Here is a 24,854-nt window from a genome sequence, read left to right as displayed (position 1 = left end):
CAGACTTCCATTTGTCACAGGTGCTTCCAGGATTTGAGCTTCACGTGTGAGGTAAAGTGTGAGTGCACTCTTGAGCCTTCTGTCCCATTAGCAGACCATTTTCTGTCTTCTCCCACCAAAGACCATTCTCTTTGTCAGCTGGAAATGTGATTTTAGGGAAGCCTGACTCACATTACCTTTGCTTCCTCTTAGCCAGCCTCCAAGTCAGTCCACTGGGGATCTCCAACCACGCTCATACAGGCCCAGGGCTGCATATACAGTCGATGACCTCCACTCTTCAACACTTGCTATCGCCTTGGGGTATATTACCATATTAATGCTGCACTCCACTCCTGGGGCAAATGAGTGTCATAAAAAAAATCAGCCTGGATAGCATCTTTCTCAAACCCCACCCATATCCCTCTTCACTGCTGCCCACACTACCTTTTTTTAATTTATTTTTTCCTTCCTTCTCACATCTGCTATGTATTTTTTTTCTATTTTTTTTCTATTTTTTTTCGGCCGGCAGGCACTCCTCCCATTCCTTCACACGGTCTGGTTTGAAGTGTGTAAGAGGCTGGCAGGCTTTACGCTCTTGAATTAAAAAGGCCATCTGGTGAAGAGCGAAACAGGGATGGCTGCATAGGAGGAGAGAGTAAAATGAGAGGCATACTTTTTTCTTTGAGCTTAACATGTAGACACAATCCTTGGTGGGATATTACATCTGAAGTGTAAGCATTGTTCACAGCATTGCTCATAGCATTTATACATGTACTGTCATGTGTACAGTTATACAGTGAGTAATGCGCAGGACTATTTCTTGACCTTGAGTACTCCAGGGAGTGACTGAAATAAGATAAGATAAGATAAGATAATTCTTTATTAGATAATACAGATATCCCCCTGAATAAAAATAAAAATATCCCCCTCGATAAAATCACAACATGTTGTTTTGTGTCAATACGTAAGTGTTAATTAGTGAGTAGGTGTTGGGAAGCACATTTTGTTACCTCTGGACAGAGCCACCTTTTCCTATTTCAAGTCTTTAAGATAAGTTAAGTGGCTGCTGGTGGTAGCTTCATATTCAACAGACTGACATAAGAGTGATGTCAATCTTCTCACTCTCGACAAAAAATTTCCAAAATGTCTATTGCTTCGAGTGTGATTTTCAAATGAAGAGTGTAAAAGTCTACATAGGAATTGCTTTGGCCTGAAAAATACTTTTATATTCTCTTTTGCAAATTGAGGAGATAGATAGGAGATTGTAGTCAACAAAGACACAGAGAGAGAAATAAAGTCCACTGGTGAGATGGAGGTCTCCTGTGGGAATGTAGGATCGGGAAGGAGACTGACAGCCAGAAATCATTTTGTCACCTTTCTCTCTTGAGGCTGTGTGCTTAAGTGCTTTACCAGTGTTATTGCAGATTTCCCTTCTGCAGAATTATATTCAAAATAAACACATTTAGTCAGCTTACAGTCCAGACTTGTTGTTTCACACGCTGCAGAGCTACAGTACAACCAGAATACACTCTCAAAACATTAAAACGTTCTTTTGTTTGTGCTCAAATGCAGTTGCCTTTGTATGTGAGGGAATTCAAAGTGACTTGGCCCATATGCACAGGCTGTTGCAATGAACTTTCACGTGTTGACAAAGTCTCATAAACACACACTCATTTTGTGCGGAAGAAAAAGGACCTTTTAAGTTTCACTGGCGGTTTATCAAATGTTATACAACATATCACATCTTATTTCTTATTAAAAGACTGCAGTGTTTCACCAAGACAATACTGGACAAGTAAGAAAAGTGATGGTTCAAAGATCAGATAACTGGTTTGAAACAGAGGATTGTCGTATCATTCAGTTTTTGTTCTGATGTGTTTATAAAGGCAGAACACAAAAAGGAGCTCTGACTGGACTCAGTTCACAGTTCAGGTTTCCTAGTTTTCCCACAGGACCAAGAACCATGCATGGTCAGACTGGCCCACTTGTCCTGGTCTGTCTTCCACTTCCTCTTCCCCCTCTTTATCTACCGGCAAGTTTCCATGGAAACAACAGGGAGAGAGTGAGCGAGAGAGAGAGAGAGAGAGAAAAGAGAGAGAGAGAGTGAGAGTGTGTGAGAGAGAGAGAGAGAATCAGAGAAACATTCCTGTTGAGAGCTATACGTTGTTTCACCAGGTAAGTCAGTACTTTGGAATGGAAAAAAGAGTAATGAGTAATAATATCCGCCTGCTCTGGTTTCATAATCTCTCATCAATACAGTTAATTATTGCTTGTCAGCGTACTTGACTTGTTGAAACAGTGGATATGTGACAGATCTTTCTGGCTCAATAATTTACTCAGATAAACTTCTCCCACACTCAACACTCTGTATAATTAAGCCTCTGGGATTTGTGGGGACTGACACTATACTGAACAAAAACCCTGTGCCTCTTCTTCTGAAAATCCATACATAAACTCCATCAGTGTGAGGCATAACATTCAATCGGGATGTGGCTCTGCACAATATTGATGCCAGATTCATGACAAATTGGAGTGACTAGAGAAATCACATTTTATTTAAGATACTAATGACTTAACTGGGTGAAGGAGGTCTTTTACTTCTACTTTTCTCTTATATGACCTATAATGAACCCTGCCTACATGCAGCTTACTGTCCCTCCCTGTTTACCAGCCAATGCTGAATCAGTTCCTAATTAAGGGGGGATATTAAGAGGATTTGAGTCTCTGATTTGTATGATTCATATCATTTATGTTTGTCGCCTTGAATCCATGGGCTCTACTTTGGACCCAAACTCTGTAGTCTTTCTTGATACTAAATTCTACTATTTCAGGCAAAGGACTTTTCTAGAAGGAAAGTATAAATAAACACATTTAATAAAATCAGCTTTGGGGTTCGATGTGGGCTTAAACTAATCAAACATGAAGGACTGGTTTGAAACAATTGCCAGTACTGCAGAATAGACTCACTGCTCATTAAATTACAATCTGGGTTCATTTGTGTTTTGCAGTAACTTGCACAGACATTACACTTCTTTCTTCTAGCTCCAGGGAATCCATCTTGCTGAACTTAATCTCTGACCTGTCCCTATAAATTATTTAGTATTAGGTTAAATAACACAAACAGTAAATGCCTTTATTATCCAAGGACTTTAAATCTTTTCATTTGTTGTTTTTTTCCGAATAACACTGAAATCCCAAAGTGCACAGTTGGTCTCAGGATGAGTCACATTTTGTCTTTTTTTTTTTTGCTGGGAATGAAAAGTTCTCATATTATTTTAAAGTTGCATCACGCCTTGTATTGCAAATAAATAATGTTCCACATTAGAGACTGCAAAACAAATTAATTAGTTGCTCTAGATAAAATCACCGAAATTAAATCTGTTTGTATCCAAATTCATTTGTATGCTTGAAATAGATTTCAATACTTTGTTTCCTTTTATTTGGTTTTGCTTTTGTTGTGCATAAATCATGTTTTTGTAAGACTGTGTGAGTAGTTCATGTGATTTGACAAACAATCCTTGGGTACAGGAGACTTTCGGTGTACAGGAGCATGTGCACATGTGATTAAAAAAGTTGTACAATCATCTGCCTGAGAAGGGAAGTATGAGGTCAGTCAGACAATGAAACAGGAGGAGAAAAGTGGTTTCAAAATAAAACACATTCTCCTCTGATGGTGAACTCACCTTGTTGATTAGCTTACACCTGTTTTGTAGAAGCACTTGTGGTGACTACTAATAAGGACCTGTCTATATTTTCTGTCTTGTACTGTATATCACATCCATCACCAATAAGCATCAAAGGAAACAAATATTTACTCACTTATGTTGATGTCATTTATTTCCGTGGGACGAGTCAGTCTCTGGCAGACACAATGTGTGTGAGACAAAGGGATCATTGTACTCCACCTCAAAGGCTGTGACTGATTTTCTCTTTGTTTGATCTGCAGGCTGTAATCTACAAAAAAAAAAAAACTCTGAAGAAAAGAAAGACGAAGAGGATGGGGCTGATGCTGTAAATGGCCTCTGTCAGAATAAAAACATTGATGCTTTGAGATCTGGTGCTGCTGCGCCTAACTGTTCTTTTCTTCAGAGCCGCCATTTAAAAGCCAACGAGACGCCGACCAGGAACCACAAGCAGGACGGTGACCTTGTTTTGCCCAGGGATATGTCATTGGGGAAATCCCCTGTGTTGGGGGTGCGCCCTGTGCCCCGACCCTTCTGGCTGTCCCACCTCAGCCTTCTCTGCTTATGTGTGTCTCTCTTTGCCCAGGCTCCCCAGGGTTTACCTATGGTAGGCTATAACACTGACTCCAAGAGGGAGATCACACTGGAGGGAGATTTGATGATTGGCGGCCTGTTCCCTGTGCACCAGAAGGGTGAGGGAATAGAGGACTGTGGGAAGATCAATGCTCAGAGAGGGATCCAGAGACTGGAGGCCATGCTGCTGGCACTAGATGAAATCAACAACAATGAGCGCATTCTGCCTGGGATCAAACTGGGAGCTCATATACTGGACACTTGCTCTAAGGACACCTACGCTCTAGAGCAGTCTCTGGAGTTTGTCAGGGCCTCTCTCACGAAAGTGGATGACAGTGAGTACACGTGCCCCGATGGATCCTATGCCATCCATGATGACGTCCCTCTGGCTATCTCCGGGGTCATAGGAGGCTCCTACAGCGATGTCTCCATTCAGGTAGGAACTTCTGTGGGTCGATCTCAAATAGAATAATTTAATTTATATCTGTTGTTGAAGACCATCTTTGTTTAACACCATGAAATGAGTTGCAAAAAAGCTACATTAATTCAGTCAGACAGACAGTGGGGTTAGAAAAGGTGTACTTACCTATCAGCAGCTCCCACAGGCCTGAGAGAGAGACATAGAGAAGGCAGTACAAGCAAGAGCGAGAGTGTGATGGATGGTAATATAACTGTCCATTTAGACTTAAGTACCATGTGCAATTACCCCTTTGCGAGATGTTAACACAGGGACTTAATGAGTATCGGTTCCGCAAGGAGGATCTGTTTACCTGTACGCCCATGTGCTTGGCTGATCTAATTTAGAGGATATCTTTCTCTTTCCCGGTAATTCACACTTCGGCTGCGATCCTGTCAGAGGGAGACATGCTACAGATGTTGTGCTCGAGAAGGGTAGGGATGACAGGATGACTAGTGACAGCATGATTACTTTCAGCAGCAGTGCTCCTTTCGCCTCGCTCAAGCTGACGCGATGAAGGTGCTGCTAATTGGGTCTCCAAATGTTCAGCTGTGATATGGCTGCCACATCAGTGTAATTTTCAGTCATTGTGAAAAGAGATGGTGTGTCACGTGGAACTGAGATTGGTAAATACATACAAATATACGTGCCTTATAGCATTAACTTAAACTTGTCATCCTGGCTCAGTCAGCCAGAAAACCGTGTCTGCTGTCTTGGATGAAGAGCATGGCTCACCTCACTCGAGACGTGCAGCCTCATGTTCCAGATATCTGCTTGTTTGAAGACAGAAACACACCTCTGCCCATCCAGAAATAAAATAATTGTCTTCAGATCATTGATAAACCATAGATATTGGACCCATTGTCAATCTGCTGTTAACAGCTCTCCAAGTGGGTACTTTAGGACACTGGACGAGCGGTGGCATCCTTCCCTACTTTTTAGTCATGATTTGTATTGTCAGCCGTGGACATGTCAGCACTGATATGCCAACAATAGATGAATCCCAGCCATTGCTGCTTCAGTGTCTATCTGCTGCCGTACAAATGTTTGGAGGGAAAAGTGGGCACTCGAAAACCCTGTCCATGCTTTGTAGAGTAACTGTCGAGAAAGTTTGTAGCAGTGTGTTAAAAACGAAATGTTGTATCTACTTTCTTTTTAGCGATTAAATGTTACTGTACTATCAAAAGTAGGTTTATTATGATTTTGCAAGCGTCTCTGTTTTCTGTAAAACAAATGTTGTGGCCTCACTGCTGACAACGCAAGGCCAAACATACATTAAACAGGGAGTGAGAGCCCTTGGGAAATGATACAAGAGAAGGATTCAGAGCACCTATATTGGGATTCCTGGTGTAAAGGACAGTTTGGAAATAAAGGATTTGATAAACGAGCTTTAATTTTAGTGAAACCCTGCAAGTGGGGCTCCTGCGAGAGTGCCCTTGTCTTGTGGTTATTTATGGACGTACTATTACAAGCCTGAGGTCTGAGGTCTGCCCGAGCTCCTCACTGAATCTTCCTCATCTGTAGGAGCGCACCACAGGACACATTTCCCGTTCTCACCATGAATAATCCTCTACATTGTAGTGCAGTTTGGTTGTGAGATCTTTCTCTTGGCTTCTTTTTGTGAGCAGCTGATCATTGTAGACAACTAAGTCTCTTTAACTGTATTTTTTTTGGAATCACTTGACTCAATTACCTTCTTGCCACACATCTATTCTTCCTGATGTTTTACAGATTTGCTATGTGGGATGTGCCCTTTGAATATAAGGTGTATGTGCATTTTTGGAGGACTAAGATATGCATTTGGGGCATGTGAATGTGTGGCATTTCTTTGTTGCCGCTGGTTGTTGCTCTGCAGAAACCTTCTCCACACAATGTTTCTGTCTTTTGTTTCTGCATGGTTTGTGCATAATCTATAGCCAGTCAGACCTTTAAATGAAGCAACCTGGCTGTGTGAAAGGGTACCATACATGCCCCGCTGTGTGAGCGGCAGGCGGGTAAGTCAGGCGTGTGTTTTTCACCCTAGGGGCAAGGCACTTACAGGACAACTAACAATGTTAGTTTAAAGACCGTTATTGCTATGGCGACATGGTTGAACATGGGGAACTGACAGGTGGTGAGAGCGCTGAGTGCTGTCTAAATCTGTCACAAAAAAGGGAGCGTGTTGCTGTGCCGCTAGTGTTGTGGTGTGACAATCGCAGATACGGGGGCGTATCTGGCCGCGGGCCGAGCCATGCTGGCGTTACATGGGCACAGATTGAGTTAAGTGTGGAGGCGAAGTTCTATGACGCTCTCGCAGGCTCAGTCCTGTCTTCCCCATCTGCGGTTGCTGCCGGACTGTCTGGTAGTTTGGCAGAGGTGTGCCGGCACACAGAGGATGTAGAGGTTTTGAATGAGAGATCATATTTCACAGAAACACTGAGACAGTGACAGGCAGATATGATCATGGGGGGAAAGAGATGGAGTGAGTCCTCACAAACCATTTGACAATCAAAGGCTGCATCTTAAACAGTCACAGGGAAGTCTGTGTTGCCATCTGGACAGTTTCAATGAATCTACTTTGAAATATTCATGTGATTCAAGGGTTTAGTCTTGAACATGTTCCCTGTGGTCTATCCAAACCGCAGGTTATCAGTGCAAAGAGAGTAATGACCTTGTGACGACATGTCCAGAGCTGCAGCACCGACAAGACACATAACCTACAGTACAATACATCCAGTGGTATTGTTGCAGACTGAAAGCGAGCTTTAATTATAAACAGTGTTCAAAACACTGTCAGCCTGCATCAAGTGTCAGAACTTGATAGAGCTGTTTTATAGAGGGAACATTAGCCTTATTACTTCTCATTGTCCTAAAGGCGTGGGTTAATAAGAGATGTATTATATTCCACAATAACAGTCCAGGAACATCACGCCTGGGGGCCGGCTTCTGATGAATTCATGGAAGGGACTCCACTTATGTTGCCCCGACAGCAGGGCTGTGCTGCTAACTATGACTCACTGGTAAGAGCGCTTCCCCCAGGAGAAACATCATAATCGCCAGGGCGCATTGGAAGAACAACACCTCTGGAATGTCAAAAACTAAAACACTCACGAAAAGACGTTTCTCAGGCATAAACAACACAGATAGAGGACATTTCTGGATCCAATCGGGTAAAAAACGATTTCTCAGAGAGGCGCACAGAAATCGCTATATGGAATTGAAACCTGGCTTCAGCTCTTAACAGCTCTTATTGTTTAATGACACCTTTGTGAATACATTTGAATATTTTAGCTGACTATCTGAGATGTGGTCATTTTTACTGATGAGACAGGTGTAGACACACACAAGGATGCATGCTGGGATTTTAAGATATAGATTATAATATGAACACAATTGCTTGACATTTGCAGACGAAACCTTGTGAGCAGAATAATAAGGTAAATTTATGGGCTTTCAGCAAGCTCAGGAATCTCATTTTTTATCCCCCACCAACAACCCTATTTATAGAATTGTCTTCATCTGTAGGTAGACAGTGCCAATCTCTGAAGCACAGATGAGTTATACAATGAATTTAAACATACATACTCATGACAAAATCCATGCCAGAGAGAACAATACTGATGAAACGTATCAGTAAAGCCATGCAGTGAAAATGCATTATTCATGGTTAAAAGTAAAGAACGTGCTCCTAAAATTCGTAAATAATTCAAATGTGATTGGATTATTCAGTGCTTTGGCAGTTAACCCACCATTTGTGCAGTTGAAATACATATCATGACCACTGCACAGATATCAGACATGAACAGCACCACGCTGTTAATTCCGCTAAACCCCTGTTTGGTTAATTGGATTTGTGGGTTTTTAGTTGGCCTGAAACATGTTAGCAGGTTTAACAGGTTATTAAAATTAAATTACACAAGTTTCTTGATGGATAGCACCGAACTCTGTGATGTTTGTTTGACAGAAGAGAATTGATTGAAAAGACTTGATAACGCACACAGTCACAAAGAAAATATATTAAATGAATGGAAGCAGGCACCGGTCAATGCTGAGTTACTAACATTTTAAATGAATGGAAGTACATCCGTAGCTTAAAATGTGGTATTGTCTGAATGGTTGCATGACTCCATGGGCTTCTAAAGACTACTGCAGCATAAAGGAGATTCATATTATCCAGCAGGATGAGGGCGCAGGACCTGATCAAAACACATCCTTGCTCTATATCCAACAGTTCACATTTCCTCCCCTGTTAAAGCTGTTGCCAGGCAACTAAATCAGAAGAAATAAACTTATAATGATACTACAGTACAGACTATGCATGCGCTCTATGTGCATGCATGTCCGCTGTGCATGGCTGTGTTTGCATGTGAGTTCCAGGGCGCTGCATGTGTGATACTGAGTGGAGCTAAGGACTGCTGCTCTGGGAATACAGTGTTATTGCTGTACAAGCTCACTGAGATAGTCTTCTGGGGAGAGCAGATGGGCTTTTCATGTAGAAAAAACCATGACATTCCAACAAAGTAGGCCTGATATTTCCTGGACCAGAACACTCTCTTATTATCTTATTCTCGTATTGTCTGCGCACCTGTGTATCTCTGGCTCTGTTAATTGACTATTTCCTCATAACTATGCCTCACATTCCTTAATTATCTCTTTAATACATCTCACCATTCAACAGTGCATTTCTATTTTACTTTTAATCAACTGTACACCGTCGGCATTTGTAAAATCAACATATTTCTATAAACTAAAACCCTGTGTTGGTAATTTTCTTGAGATATACAAATGTATGGACTTCTATCACGTTTTTGTGACATATAAATAGCTTCCATGTTGTGTTACACAACTGTATTTTGACATTTCACATGGGCAGTATGCCGAATTTGTTGGCTGGTGCCTTAGAGGTATATGTATGAAAAACAGTATACGACAGCTGAAAAGAACATCCTGTTACTCGGTGTCTCAGTGTCAAATGCAGCTACCAGGTCCTGTATGCTCTCATTGCTTGAAAGGAAACCACTTTCACAGTAATCTGCTCAGTAACAGACCCTCCAGTGCAAAGGCAGGCACACACGGCCACTTCGTAATGTTCTTAATTAAAGAAGGTGTTGCTTGATGCAGCATGATCCCTATAGCTAGATGTGTGAGACTGTAAGCAATACCGTGTGGCTAGTGGTGACTTTTTAACATTCACGTGCAATTTAATCTTTCTAGAGAGAATCAATGATCAACAATTCCTACTGGGTGGAATGACATTTTCAGAATCCCCTTATGGTTAATTATATATCTGTGAAGCTCCTTTGTCCTTCCTTTCTAATGAGAAAGACCAAAAAAAGCTTACCGTTTGGTTCTTTTGAGTACTGTACACATTAAATAAATAAACAATATCAAAAAGAAGAAAGAATTATTATTATTATTCATAAAACAGTATGTAACTGACACCAGACCATCTTACTAAATTCTTAGATGTTACGGGTTGCAAATGGAGTGAATTAATTAATAACCACAACATGCATGTCATATGAATGCCTTTTGTAGTAACTGATAATGTAAGACATTGATGGTTAGCAGGTGGAATAACTAAATTGACTTATGATTACTAAATTAAAGACATAACTAAAGTTTCTACAGGCTGTCTCTCCCTTTATACATGCATATCTACATTAATTTACTGCAGAGTAACAGCAGAGACAATGATGCACATGCAGGTCTGTCTACAAGTTTGACCACTTGCTGTGCACACAAACTGATTTCTGTTGCAAAAAAGTTTGCAAATCAATACACATATTCTCACAATTCTCACAAACGGGTGAAGAGAGGAGCAGAGCTGTCAACTGATCACCACCTGGTGGTGAGTTGGATCAGATGGCGGGGGAGTCGGCTAGAAAGACCTGGCAAGCCCAAACGTGTAGTGAGGGTGAACTGGGAACGTCTGGCGGAGGATCCTGTCCGGGAGGTCTTCAACTCCCACCTCCGGAAGAACTTCTCACAAATCCCGAGGGAGGCTGGGGACTTGGAACCCAAGTGGACCATGTTCAAAGCCTCTATTGTGGACGCGGCTGCTCGGAGCTGTGGCCGGAAGGTCATCGGTGCCTGTCGTGGCGGCAACCCGAGAACCCGGTGGTGGACACGGGGGGTGAGGGAAGCCGTCAAACTGAAGAAGGAGGCCTTTCGGGCCTGGCTGGTCCAGGGGTCTCCTGAAGCAGCTGACGGGTACCGGCAGGCCAGAAGGGCTGCAGCTAAAACTCGGGCATGGGAGGAGTTCGGGGAGGCCATGGAGAAGGACTTTCGGTTGGCCTCAAGGAAGTTCTGGCAAACCATCCGACGGCTCAGGAAGGGAAAGCAGGGGCTACCCCAGGCTGTTCTCAGCAGGGGGGGGGGGGAACTGCTGACCCGGACTGGGGACATCGTCGGGCGGTGGAAAATGCACTTTGAGGAACTCCTAAACCCGGCCAACATGTCCCCCGGAGAGGGGGCAGCGCCGGAAGACTTTGGGGTGGTTTCTCCCATATCCCTGGCAGAGGTCGCTAAGGTAGTCAAAAAGCTCCTTGGTGGCAAGGCGCCAGGGGTGGACGAGATCCGCCCTGAGATGTTGAAAGCGCTGGACATTGTTGGGCTGTCTTGGTTGACACGCCTTTTCAGTGTTGCATGGGGGTCGGGAACAGTGCCCATGGACTGGCAGACCGGGGTGGTGGTTCCCATCTTCAAGAAGGGCGACCGGAGAGTGTGCTCAAACTATCGTGGCATCACACTGCTCAGCCTCCCGGGAAAAGCTTATGCCAGGGTGCTGGAAAGGAGGCTCCGACCGCTTGTCGAACCTCAGATTCAAGACGAGCAGTGCGGATTCCGTCCCGGTCGTGGAACAGTGGACCAGCTCTTTACCCTTGCAAGACTACTGGAGGGGTCCTGGGAGTTTGCCCAACCAGTCTACATGTGCTTTGTGGACTTGGAGAAGGCTTTCGACCGGGTCCCTCGGGGGTTTCTGTGGGGGGTGCTGCGGGAGTATGGGGTGCCGGACCCGTTGGCACGGGCTATCCGGTCTCTGTACGCCTGCAGTAGGAGCTGTGTCCGTATCCTCGGTAGTAAGTCAGACACGTTCCCGGTGGGTGTTGGCCTCCGCCAGGGCTGCCCTTTATCACCGGTCCTGTTCGTGACCTTCATGGACAGGATATCTAGGCGCAGCCAGGGGGCGGAGAGGATCCGGTTCGGGAGTCTCGGGATCGCCTCTCTGCTGTTCGCGGATGATGTGGTCCTGTTTGCCTCCTCGGACTGTGACCTCCAGCATTCACTGGGGCGTTTTGCATCCGAGTGTGAAGCGGCAGGGATGAGAGTTAGCGCCTCCAAATCTGAGGCCATGGTGCTCTGCCGGAAACCGGTGGATTGCTCCCTCCAGGTGGGGACAAACTGCCTACCCCAAGCGAAGGAGTTCAAGTATGTCGGGGTCTTGTTCACGAGTGAGGGCAAGGTTGAGCGGGAGATCGACAGACGGATCGGTGCGGCTGCAGCTGTAAAACAGGCGCTGTACCGGTCCGTCCTGGTGAAGACATTTACTGGTCGGTCTATGTTCCAACCCTCACCTATGGTCACGAACTCTGGGTCGTGACCGAAAGAACGAGATCTCGGATACAAGCGGCCAAAATGAGCTTCCTCCGCAGGGTGGCCGGGCTCACCCTTAGAGATAGGGTAAGGAGCTCGGACATCAGGGGGGAGCTTGGAGTCGAGTCGCTGCTCCTTCGTGTCGAAAGGAGTCAGTTGAGGTGGTTCGGGCATCTAGTCAGGATGCCTCCTGGACGCCTCCCATTAGAGGTTTTCCAGGCACGCCCAACTGGTAGGAGACCAAGGGAAAACCGAGGACACGCTGGAGGGATTATATCTCTCGGCTGGCCTTGGAAGGCCTCGGGATCCCCCAGAATGAGCTGGAAAGTGTTGCGGGTGAGAGGGAAGCCTGGGTCGGCCTGCTGAACCTGCTGCCACCGTGACCCGACCCCGGATAAGCAGCTGATAATGGATGGATGGATGGATATTCTCACAATCTCCTTAAAACCTGCAGCTGTAGGCAGGAAGACAAAATACCCTCTGAGCGCAAATTGTAGTTTGCGGGACATACACTTGCCACAGAAGCCCTAAACTAAAGCATTGCACACCTCCCCCCTCTTTTAGCACAGTTTTTCTAATGTGATTTATTCCTTAAGCTCTTCGTAATAGTAGTATCTTAAGCTCCTAGACTTTTGTGCTCCTTTGAACCCGTTACAGTTGCGATTCTTGAGTGAGGATCCTCAACTGTAACTGTTGAACTATTAAAAGGGGGTCCCTGGTAAAGGTACATCCTTCCACCATGGCAAACAATGCGCCTATGAAAATAAAGGATAAATGACATAGATCATATATGATCATAAGTGGGGGAAAAGAAGAACATGGTCACGGTTTTGGTAATTGAATCCATATCTTCAAAGCTGCCTCCTGATATGTAATTGTATCTACTCATAATGTACCAGTCACAGGCTTTGGCAAGTGGCAGGGTCTTGGCTTTTCATATAAGCCATGTGAGCATCAGAATGATTTCCTATAAGCCCATTGTATTGGTGAAACGTCTGGCACTGTGCTTTATAACCTCCATAAACCACATATAAGTGGATTACTAAACTGGCATTCAGCTCTCTTTAATACCCTGAAGAGAAATTACTCATTTACTACTGCGAGAATAGACACATTTCAGCGAAATTTGCTCTTTAAAAAAACAAACTTTTGTACCTGTGTTAAAAAACATTGTCATACAAACACAACTATGCCAGGCAATTCCTGTTTTCTAGTCCTTCTGCTTTGGATGTTTAATTCTAGACCTAAACGTACATGTACATCTGCTGATATGTTAATGCACCTGCAGTACATGTGTTCTGGGCCTTCACACTCTGAGATGGTAAAGACCTTCAGCTTAGGAACCACATGTAGTCTTACTGGCCTGGATTCAAATCCCACCAGAACCTGTTGTCTCTTCCCTACAGGAGCCTTCTCAGCCTTTCCGACTTGCCTTTGTGTGAAAACATACCAACGGCAACCATGTGTCTGCCCTCCTTAAAGTAAACAAAATGTCAACCACAGCAAGTTGTATTATTTAAAACTTCTCACTGTTTAGTCAGCATCTAATGAATCATCCTCAAGCAGATTTATCAGGCTTTAAATGATCTCTACCCGATCTGTTTGTGTGTCTTTTAAGATGATATTCTAACAGCTGGTTTCCAGTGGTGGAATATAACTAAGTACATTAATTACAATGTTGAGGTAGTTGTACTTTACAGTAGTATTTCCATGTAATGTCACTTCATACTTCTTCTCTTCTACATCTGCGTTTTACACTAGATTTATGATAAATTAAGTCTGCAGATTCAGATTATTAAACCAAACTACACCAGCTAATAAATGATGATGTATCATTATACCGTAGATTAAACTACACAGCAGTATATAAAGTACCTTTACCGACTGCAACATTAAAGTGGTGCACCCATAAATACATCCATAATTATTATCCAATAATGTAATACAGTATATATTATTCTGAAATGAATGAATGAATGAATGGGCCATTCTGCATTATGAATACTGTTACGTTTGGTATTTTAAGCATTTTGTGATGCTGATACTTTTGTACTTTAACTCAAGTAAGTGATTTTGGGCAATTTTTTGGAATTACATGATGATATAATGAATTCTGCAGTCAGGGATTTCTCTTTTTACTCTTTTTTCTCATCCATTCTTCTATTATAGTGTCTAGTGATAGTTGTTGAATGCTTTGTATGATTTATGTGTTGGGGTTAAAAGCAAAGATTAGGTCAATAAGTCATTATTATACACAATAAGTCCAAGACATGGACTGGCCACAATATTAAACATATTTTGGTATGAACAGTATTCACATGCATCCAGAAGAAAACCCTTGTGATAAATTATCAGACCGGTAATTGGTTTAGCACATTTTAATACAAAGAATTATGTAACGTGACAATTATTAATAGTGTTTATGTGCCACTTGTCACTTTAGATCATATTCTGAATTCTAGAGAGTGAGTTTGCTGCTGCCAGCTGTTTCCCCACATGTTGAGAAAGGCTGTCAAGGAGGCTTAAGAAAAGGGGGCAGTTTTATGTAGAAATGTGATTATTAGCCTGTCGGCATAATCAGGGCTTCATGGCTGACCTGGAAATATCAGGGGAAGGCAACCTTTAAACTGATATGAAATGCTCACTCATGTGTTTCAACAATGTAGATTCCCATTTCGTCTTTCAGTTGCTACGCCACGGGCGAGTAAGCAATATCTGTTATGTTGAACTGGTCATTTCTTCAACATTTTCTCTGTATGACATTGTTTGGGTGGAGGTAAACAAGTCCAGTCGCTCTTGATTGTTGCATTTAATTTTCTGTGAAAAGCCCTCTCTCATTAATTCCAATAAATCTAGAGGTACAGACATTACTGTCATTGACTCATTTAGTATTCAACTCTCTGATCCTGCAGAATAAAAACGGTTGCATGATTAATATCCATCGAGCCCCATCACACAAGCTTTATTGTGATGTCTCAGTGTACTGCCCTCTTTTCAGTGAAGATACTAATTAAGGAAGTGTCTGTTTATCCTGTTTGACTTGACTCGTATGTCCATGTGGTGTATTTGGTTTGTATTTGAATAATTTTAGCTGTTAGACAACCCTCCCTTCAAAGTAATTTAGCAGTTTTTGTGACAATACACCTGCAATTTGCACAGGCTGGCGGAAGAACCTGTTTAGATAGCTATTTGTGACTTTTAATTAGGTTTTTGTTACTTCAGAGAAAAAACGTTTGTTTTGTTGTGCCCCAAAAAGTCAGATAATAAATTGAAGAAACCAAATGTTTTCCATAATTATTATATATTATAATGATATATAAGGCATTTCCGACACACTATTTTATGAGATTCCCAAAAATATATGTATAATTATCACAGTACAGAACATATGCTTATGCTTACATGGCAATCAGCATTCCAACATTGTGTTGTGAAATTTCCCATCACATCAAAGTCATATAATTTGTAGAAACTGCTGGCAAAAATAGAGAAGATGGCATTACCCCATATTTGATTTACCATAGCACTAAAACAACACTTTTCCAGATAAAAGTAGGCTATTCTGGACTATTTGTAATGTTCAGCCAAACATGAAAATATAAGACTGATGAATTAAACTCACAGTGAATGTACGTGAAATTCATTTTTGATTTTCTCAGGAATGATTCATTGGCATTCAAGATGCTGTTCCATGAATGTGCTGGTGTGAGAGCGGCCTTAAAGTCAACCACATTTTGGTTGGCATCCTTTTGAGTGATCAGACCAGCTCACCCTCAGGCTTCCACTGAAGTGCCTGAAGCAAAATCTGCTTCTGCACACTGTGCGCAGTGTCAGTCACGACGACACTGACAACACCGATTACACAGAAAACGCAAAGTTTCAAGATTCTTTGATACTCTTACTTCCTCTCACTTTCAAATCCCTGCCTTCAACCCCTCTCTGATTCTCCCTTCCACTTCTCTCCTCTCTAGAGCAGAGAAAAACCTTTCTGAAAATGAGTTCATTTCCGTACAGTAGATTTTATAAACTCAGTCCATGCTCTTTTTTTGGTTAACATTGCTGTCATCATAACAGTTTAGCAAAGATGAGGGTAAACAGACAATCCCAATAATTGTCAAATGCAGAATCCCTCATTCAGTCAGCAGGAGAGTTAAGTTGTGAAAGACCCAGCAGGGATGCAGTGAAGAAATTAGAGACTGAATGGGGTGAGACTAATTGCATCTGCAGGGGAAAACCCATTGTTAAGCAATTGTATTTATTTATGCATGCATGTTATTACTTACAGTACCTTTGACAGTTTATTGATATTGTGTGAGGACGAATTCAAACATCATCATTGTGTCTTTTGCTTTATTCCAGGTGGCCAACCTGTTGCGACTCTTTCAGATCCCTCAGATCAGCTATGCCTCCACCAGTGCCAAGCTCAGCGACAAGACCCGCTATGACTTCTTTGCCCGCACGGTGCCCCCTGACTTCTACCAGGCCAAGGCCATGGCAGAGATCTTGCGTTACTTCAACTGGACGTATGTATCTACGGTGGCATCAGAGGGGGACTATGGTGAGACTGGCATTGACGCCTTCCAGCAGGAGGCTCGTGCCCGCCAGATCTGCATCGCCACGTCCGCCAAGGTGAGCCGCTCCATGAGCCGCTGGAGTTACGAGAACGTGATCCGCTCCCTGCAGCAGAAGTCCAACGCCAAGGTGGTCATCCTGTTCACACGCAGCGAAGACGCCCGCGAGCTGCTGGTGGCGGCCAACCGCATGAATGTCTCCTTCACCTGGGTGGCCAGTGACGGTTGGGGAGCGCAGGAGAGCGTGGTGAGAGGCAGTGAGGCTGTGGCCGACGGGGCCTTCACCATCGAACTGGCTTCCTATCCGATCCCCCAGTTTAATGACTACTTCACTAACCTGCACCCATACAACAACACCAGGAACCCCTGGTTCAAAGAGTATTGGGAAAACCATTTCCAATGTAGCCTCCATGATCTGGGCTGTGGGAAGCACTCACTGCGCGAGGCTCAGTTTCAGCCAGAGTCCAAGATCATGTTTGTCGTGAATGCTGTCTTTGCAATGGCTGCTGCATTACATAACATGAGGCAGGCGTTATGCCCCAACTCCACCAAGGTCTGTGAGGCTCTCAAACCTGGCAACGGAAGAAAGTTTTACAGGGACTACATTCTCAAGGTCAAGTTTGAGGGTGAGTACGATCTAAATGAACTAGTATTTTACAGTGTTGCTTAAGAATATTAATTGTTCCTGTTTTGTTGTTGTTGTTGTTGTTCTTCTTCTTCTGTCATCTGTATACAGCCTCAAAATAATATAATTTATTTCCCCCAAGTGTAGGCCAACTCAAGTTAATAAATGAGGTTATATTAATTTAAATTAATTGTACCAATTCATATCAAATATTGAATTAGTGCAAGAGTAATTCGGCAAATAATAATTGAATTTGCAAAGATGAAATTATTTCCTAAGTGTTGTGCTTGCGAGCTCCTTTTTTCCATGAATCTTATATCTGTGACTAGAAAGAGGGCTCTTCAATTTGAACGCTGCAGATTGTGATCACGCAAGCATGACTTGTTTTCTGCTTGTCTACACAAAGCTGCAACATAAAACATGTAACAGTATATTTGCACACACACCTACGCATCACAAATGACAGACCCAACAATGCACTCCTTTTCATTTTAGAAAGTTTTATTTATGGAAATACTGACAATTTCATTGATGGGAGATGGAGGTGGACCAGACTTGTCTTATCAAGCTGTGCTTTCTGTACTCCCCAATATGTGGAAAAAAAAACACAAGGATTTTACTATCCACAGTCTTAAAATAAACTTAAAATTAGAAAGGAGGCCTTAAATGAGTCAGTCCCTGCTGCAGGCATTACAGCAACCTAAGGCAAAGACACAAAGAAAGAAATGGACCACTAATTACACATTTTAAATAGAGATAATAGATTTGATATCGATTAAATGTATGTGCTGCAAAATATATGATCATAATATATAACATAGTGGCTGTTGTTCCACTAAATTAGCACACAGCTGGTTAGTGGGCAGCTGGGTCTCTCGGTAGCTCTGCTGCACTCTCTGTAACCCTGAAAGCTACCTAGTCATTCCTCTCTGGAGCTGCGTCTGTTCTCTTCCCGGCGAACTGCAACAACATTTTTTGGCCACACGAATGTGTGTAAACAGCAATCACCATTCTCCATTAAATAAGTCAAATAACCGTGTAAAATATTTTAATGTCTGTTCTAATCCGATTCTATTTCTATGGTCACAAATTAACAAATGTTGGTATTTCTGCTTTCACTTTGACAGTTTTTTATTGTAGTTGCACTTGCCATACAATGACCCCCTTATACCTGTTCTTTTTTTAACAATCTCTTGTTTTCTTTAACCTTCAGCGCCATTTCGTCCACCAGAGACAGAGAATGAAGTCCGTTTTGATGCCTTCGGGGACAGCCTTGGCCGTTACAATATTTTCCACTACCACAAAGAAGATGGACGCTATGTCTATCGTAACGTTGGTTACTGGGCTCAAAGCTTGACCCTGAACACCACCCTGATCCCCTGGGCTGGGCAGGTTCCCCCGACCTCCCAGTGTAGTGACCCCTGCAGGAAGAATGAAGTGAAGAGTATGCAGCCTGGAGATGTGTGCTGCTGGATCTGTATCCCGTGTCAGTCCTACCAGTATTTGCAGGATGAGTTCACCTGTGCTGACTGCAGCTTTGGACAGTGGCCCCTGGCTAACCTGACAGGCTGTTATGATCTGCCTGAGGAGTACATACACTGGGAAGATGCCTGGGCCATTGGACCCGTCACCATTTCCTTTCTCGGGATGATGTGTACGCTCTTTGTCATTGGCCTCTTCCTTAAACACAATGAGACACCTGTGGTGAAAGCCAGTGGCCGGGAGCTCTCCTACATTCTGTTGCTGGGAGTGTTGATGTGTTATAGCATGACCTTCATCTACATTGCCAAACCGTCTACGGCAGTTTGTACACTGCGTCGGCTAGGCTTAGGCACCTCATTTGCTGTGTGCTACTCAGCCCTCCTAACCAAGACCAATCGCATCGCTCGTATCTTCAGCGGGGTGAAGGATGGAGCACAGCGGCCTCGATTCATCAGCCCGGCCTCCCAGGTTGCCATCTGTGGTGGTCTGATCTCCTGCCAACTGGTGGTGGTGGTGGTCTGGTTGCTGGTGGAGACCCCAGGGGTGAGAAAGGAAGTGAGCCCGGAGAAGAGAGACGTGGTCACCCTCAAGTGTAGCAGCAAGGACTCCAGCATGCTCATGTCACTCACCTACAACTGCATCCTCATTATCCTCTGCACGGTCTACGCCTTCAAGACCCGCAAATGCCCCGAGAATTTCAACGAGGCCAAGTTCATTGGGTTCACCATGTACACCACCTGCATCATCTGGCTGGCTTTCCAGCCTATTTTCTATGTTACTGCCAGTGACTACAGGGTGAGTTAAGTTATGTTTTATGAGTGAGCACATAATAATCACAACACACATTTCTCATATCAATGAAATGTTAATTCAAGATGAAATACATGTTGAATTGTACTACATTTTTTTTCAGATAGCTGAGCAGACTATATCCTCGCAGATAATGACTTCTTCTGGGGTTGAATTTGATCTTATATGCACAATATATCTCAAACTGTCAGCTAGTATTGATTCAGCAGTCAGTCGTCTGTGTTGCCCGTGGCTCTTAGAAATATATATTCTCTATTACTGAATTGCTTTAATACTTCATAATTAGCTGCATAGTCAATATTGTCAGGTGCTCCCCAGATGGCAACTTTAACAGCCTTATTTTACCTTTAAAGTTTAAATATTGATGAAGTGAGAGTAAATTATAAAATATGGATGCTTAAGTCATGGAGAAGTGTAGCAGCCCGTCAAATGTCTTAGTCTTCAGTTCCCTCAACAACAACCCTGCTCTAGCGGTCGCATAATTCACGCAGTGTTTTGACAACACGTATACTCCGTTTTCTAGGAACAAAGACGCATAAAGTAAAGAGTCAAACTTTGGTTAACATTAGCATGTGAAATGTAGGTAAGACAGAGCAGCTCTTTCACAGGAAGTAATTGTATCTCTTCATTCCTAGCATTTCTGCAACTAAACTTACATTTGAAACTACTCCATAAGAATGCCACTAATGAATGTAACGGTAAATCTCCCCCAATGCCAATCCACACTGACTAAAACATTGGATAGTAGATGGATATCTCCATCGACAGATAGACAGATAGACAGACAGATAGACAGATAGATAGATAGATAGATAGATAGATAGATAGATAGATAGATAGATAGATAGATAGATAGATAGATAGATAGATAGATAGATAGATGCTGCGTGCTGAATGAATGCTGATGGTGATCTGTAGACACAGTACTATACTGTACAGTGAATTGATGGAACTTCAGAGAAGGGGTGTCCTGAGTCGCAGGCTTTTATTCCTCTGGGATCTCAACAGCGTGCATCGAGAGAGAAGCAGAAATAGACAGAGAAATCCCTTGACACATCTGCCTCTGCAGAAACATGGAGCAGGAACTTAAGACCATGAGGACTGAACGTCCCTGGGTGTCCCTGTGCGTAGCTGTGTGGAATGGAGTGTGAAAGACTGGGATGCTGAGTCCCAGCTGTGCCCTCTGTCCTGGGACTCCAGTGAGGCTCAGAGGAACCCTTCCTCCTGGCCCTTTAGGCAACGAGAGCAATTCACAGCCAGAACAGGCTCATCATAGACGCAGAGCTCCCCTTTGACCGATAAATAATTACTGAAGCAACTGACTTGGCACAGTGTCTCTTTTCACTGTCAGAGACATATTTCTTGTGTTCTCCTAGTTTTACACCACTTCTGATGCAAATCTCCAGCTGAATAACAAATACAGATTTGATTGTGGTCTGTCATGAAATGTTAACGTAAACTAAATACTACCGAGCCATGAATACCATATTTGATTATCATATGAAATATTGAAGATGTTCTTTGCTCCCTGAGGGAGAGAGCTCTCCTCACATGCCAGCGCTGGTCATCTCATCTCAGCAGTAAACACAACTGATTAAACACACAGCCCTTCTATGAAAACACTGAAGGCTACAGCTGGTTCTAAAATACAGAAAAGTATTGCCTGTGATCTTTACTCGTCACGTTAACAGATCGATCTGTTGATGTGACAGGCAGCGGCTGTAAAGAAACCAACCTTTCCTAAATCATTTTCAATCTCCTTTGACTTAGTATTGAGTATTTTTTTTTTTTTTTGTCTCACGCATATTCAACATAGTGCAAATATTTCTCATGGTGTTCAACAAAGGAGTTAAACCAGGAGATCCCTGCTTTTTTTCTTCTTTTTTACCATACTCATTAACCTAACTCATATAGTATGTATAATCACAGATTAATATCATTATACTTGTGAAATCTCAAGAAATCCCAAGCTGGTTTCAATCAGTGAATGACTTGTGGGTTTTATCAATTCAACTTCCATGTCAACGTACCAAAGCTGGCTTGTAGCTGTCAAATAAAGCTTTTCAATATAGGTACAGCACAAAGCCCAATAAAAGGAGGAATCTCATCTCCACTGTGAGGTTCTCTGGAGGAATAAAGCTACCTGAAAACAGCAGACATTATTTATATCTGAAGCAGCAGTGCTGTATTCGTAAAACAAAGTAATACCTTCAAAGAACAAACACGTGTGAACAGGAACAAGCAGAAACCATAGTAGCTATGCTCTGCATCCTGTTCTCCACACTCGAGCAGATGACATCTCGAGAAATATTACTGCAAAGGCAGATTCCTTGTCCTCTGCTCTTCCAAAGCAACATCTTCTGAATTATTAAAACCACTTAACAGGTCACTCCTATGCAGCTCTGTCCCCCTTTTTTATTCAAAACTATTTTTGAATTAAGTAGAGAAGTCTGATGCTCAGATTATCAAGTGTAAACTGTCACGTTTCTTTTGTATAATACTATTATTCCACATATCAAATATACAGGTCAGATAGATAGACAGTAAAGAAAAGTGTTTATGGTCGATTTTTGGACATTTAAATCTTAACCCAGGACCTGAGTCCATCAGTGTGTGTACTGTATTTCAGAGGTGACATGAGGGGAATTTGATTGTTGAATTCATTGCACATGGCAACCTCCAATACATTTCAAGATAATGTAGTTGTTTCATATTTACATTGTACACTATGACTTTCAGTCAGTGACTACTATGTTGTATCAACTATATGAATATTAAATATCATTATATCTTCATATAATGTATTATGAAGTGTTAATTACAGTAACTAGTAATTATGTATTGTAAGAGAGTAAGAAACTGAAAAACATGTATATAAGGTATTGAAACTATATTCTTTACATGCCTGCCTAAACTAATGGGTGTTTATACAGTGTGCACAGTGCAATACTTGGTGCCCACATTATTTTAATACTAACATTAACATTCAGGGTGAAAGCAGACACCTGCTGTGCCTTGTGAAAATAGGATGCACCTGCTACACGCCACACGATGCTGGGCTGTATCCTGTTATCCAAGAAGAAAAAAAACAAGATTGGAAATGAAGGAGCAGACCGGTGACACATGGCAAGATGTGGGCGAGTGAGGGGACAAAGAAGGAGGGAAAGTTAAGCATTTGATTGACAGGAAGATAAGAAGATCGTTCAACACCTCTCTTTAGCAATGCCAGCACTTAGCCTGCTCCTTCCTCTTCTGTTGCACCCAGCTGCTATTCTGAAATACAAAAAATGTCTTAATCGTTTCTTTTCTGACTTCTGAGCCCCTTACTAATACAAATGAATATTCTTGTATATATATATATATATATATATATATATATATATATATATATATATATATATATATATATATATTTATATATATATATATATATATAGATATATATATATATATATATATATATATATATATATATATATATCTATATATATATATATATATCAAAATAGCTCTCAACCTGATCTCAATGCTTATATTATATCAGTAGAGTTAATTTAACACTGTCTGGTTGTTTTGAACCTTTCCCCCGCCAGAGCCTTATCTGCTCTATGGATAAACACTTGAACTATGCCAAAAAATCTTGAGCTGTGCGGATTAATTAATAGTGACACTGGTGTGAAATTCGTAGGTGCTTCTGATGGTGTATAGGAATTATCTCATAATTGTACTTTTCTGTTCCATAAAAGCAAACACAAATCACTGAGTAATATCTGTGCAATTCTAATCCCTCTTTCCTTTCCCAGGTGCAAACCACCACCATGTGCATCTCTGTCAGTCTGAGTGGGTCGGTGGTGTTGGGCTGCCTCTTCGCTCCAAAGGTCCACATCATCCTGTTCCAGCCGCAGAAGAATGTCAGCACTCTCCGAGTGGCCACCACCCGCTTCAGCGTCACCACTGGCCCAGGCTCCAGTTTCTCTCAAGGTACCACCTGATGCACAACGGCATCTAAGCTCATTGCCAAAAACAGTAATACATTACTCAAAACTAAACTGAAATGTGACGTTATAACGTTATTCACAACTACTTCAGTATTTCTGCCGTATTTCTGTCAAACCTCTAACACTAGCTGTTGTATTCTCTGTACCTTTTTACAAATGATGCATGGTTCAGATCAGGCAAACCAGAAAGGATGAACTGTTCGTCTGTGCCTCTTTTGTTCCATTAAACAAACAGATGGGGAATTTCCACCAGATAAAACACAGAATGTTTCTGTTATTTCTATAAATCAGAACAAAAGTCCAACGCATTGTTTCAGAATAATTAAGTGAAATGATGTTAACACACAAAACTACACTTAATTGTATATAATTCATTACTTGGTTAGCATAATGCTGATTCATCTGTAAGCAGTAGATTATAGTGAGAAGGGATGGACAGGGGCATGTGCAATATGTTATATTCTGGAGCTATATTGTTTGTTTAATAAAAACATACTTTTTTTTTTAAACGTTTTGCAGCATCAGCCTCCAATGTTGTTCCAACAGTGTGTAACGGACGAGAGGTGGTGGACTCCACAACGTCCTCCTTGTGAACATCCGCTGAGTTCCTTTGCCAAGCATTGTAAACAGAGTTATATAATCACTAGTCCTGAATCAGGTGTCTCAGATATTAAAGAGGTCATACAGACGATTGTCCTGACTTTGTTGTCCTCAAAGTGCTGTGAGTACAATGTCCCAATTATTTCATTTTGTTCTTTGACTCGTAGCGATTTGAAATGAGATGCCAATAAAGTCGCATATAGACCTCGTTTTTATTGAAGATTGCAACAATGGAGTAAATTATAGTAAATCTGTTAAATGTAATATATACAAGACGTTTTTAATGTAGACTTTGGTGAACCAGTTTGTGCTTTCTTGTAATTTATGTAAATAAAATGTGTTTTTTATTAATACCAAAATGACTGACTGTTTATTTGCACATCATCATGAGATGCTTATCTTGACACTGGAAACAAAGAGAACAATGGGATAAACCTTATAGTCTTAATAACCTGCACACATTTGCCAAATATGTTGTCTTACAACATTGTTACATGTTAT

General features: G+C 42.1%; 1 protein-coding gene across 2 annotated transcripts; it reads left to right on the top strand.

Moving 5' to 3' along the window:
* Nucleotides 1–4,143: 4,143 nt before the first annotated feature.
* Nucleotides 4,144–24,346, top strand: grm2a (glutamate receptor, metabotropic 2a; the record flags this gene model as incomplete). Of its 2 annotated transcripts, none has more annotated exons than XM_079218529.1 (5): nt 4,144–4,671; nt 16,627–17,464; nt 18,677–19,740; nt 23,559–23,736; nt 24,273–24,346. In XM_079218529.1, 5 exons carry the CDS (start codon nt 4,144–4,146, stop codon nt 24,344–24,346), a joined length of 2,682 nt encoding a protein of 893 aa, XP_079074655.1. The 2 variants fall into 2 exon arrangements, with proteins under 2 accessions (XP_079074655.1, XP_079074656.1); XM_079218530.1 differs by having other exon boundaries at nt 4,279–4,671; nt 24,279–24,346.
* Between the last annotated feature and the right edge of the window lie 508 nt (nt 24,347–24,854).

Source organism: Taurulus bubalis, assembly GCF_910589615.1.
Source record: "Taurulus bubalis genome assembly, chromosome: 5".
NCBI lineage: Eukaryota > Metazoa > Chordata > Actinopteri > Perciformes > Cottidae > Taurulus > Taurulus bubalis.
This window is presented reverse-complemented; position numbering and strand designations above follow the sequence as displayed.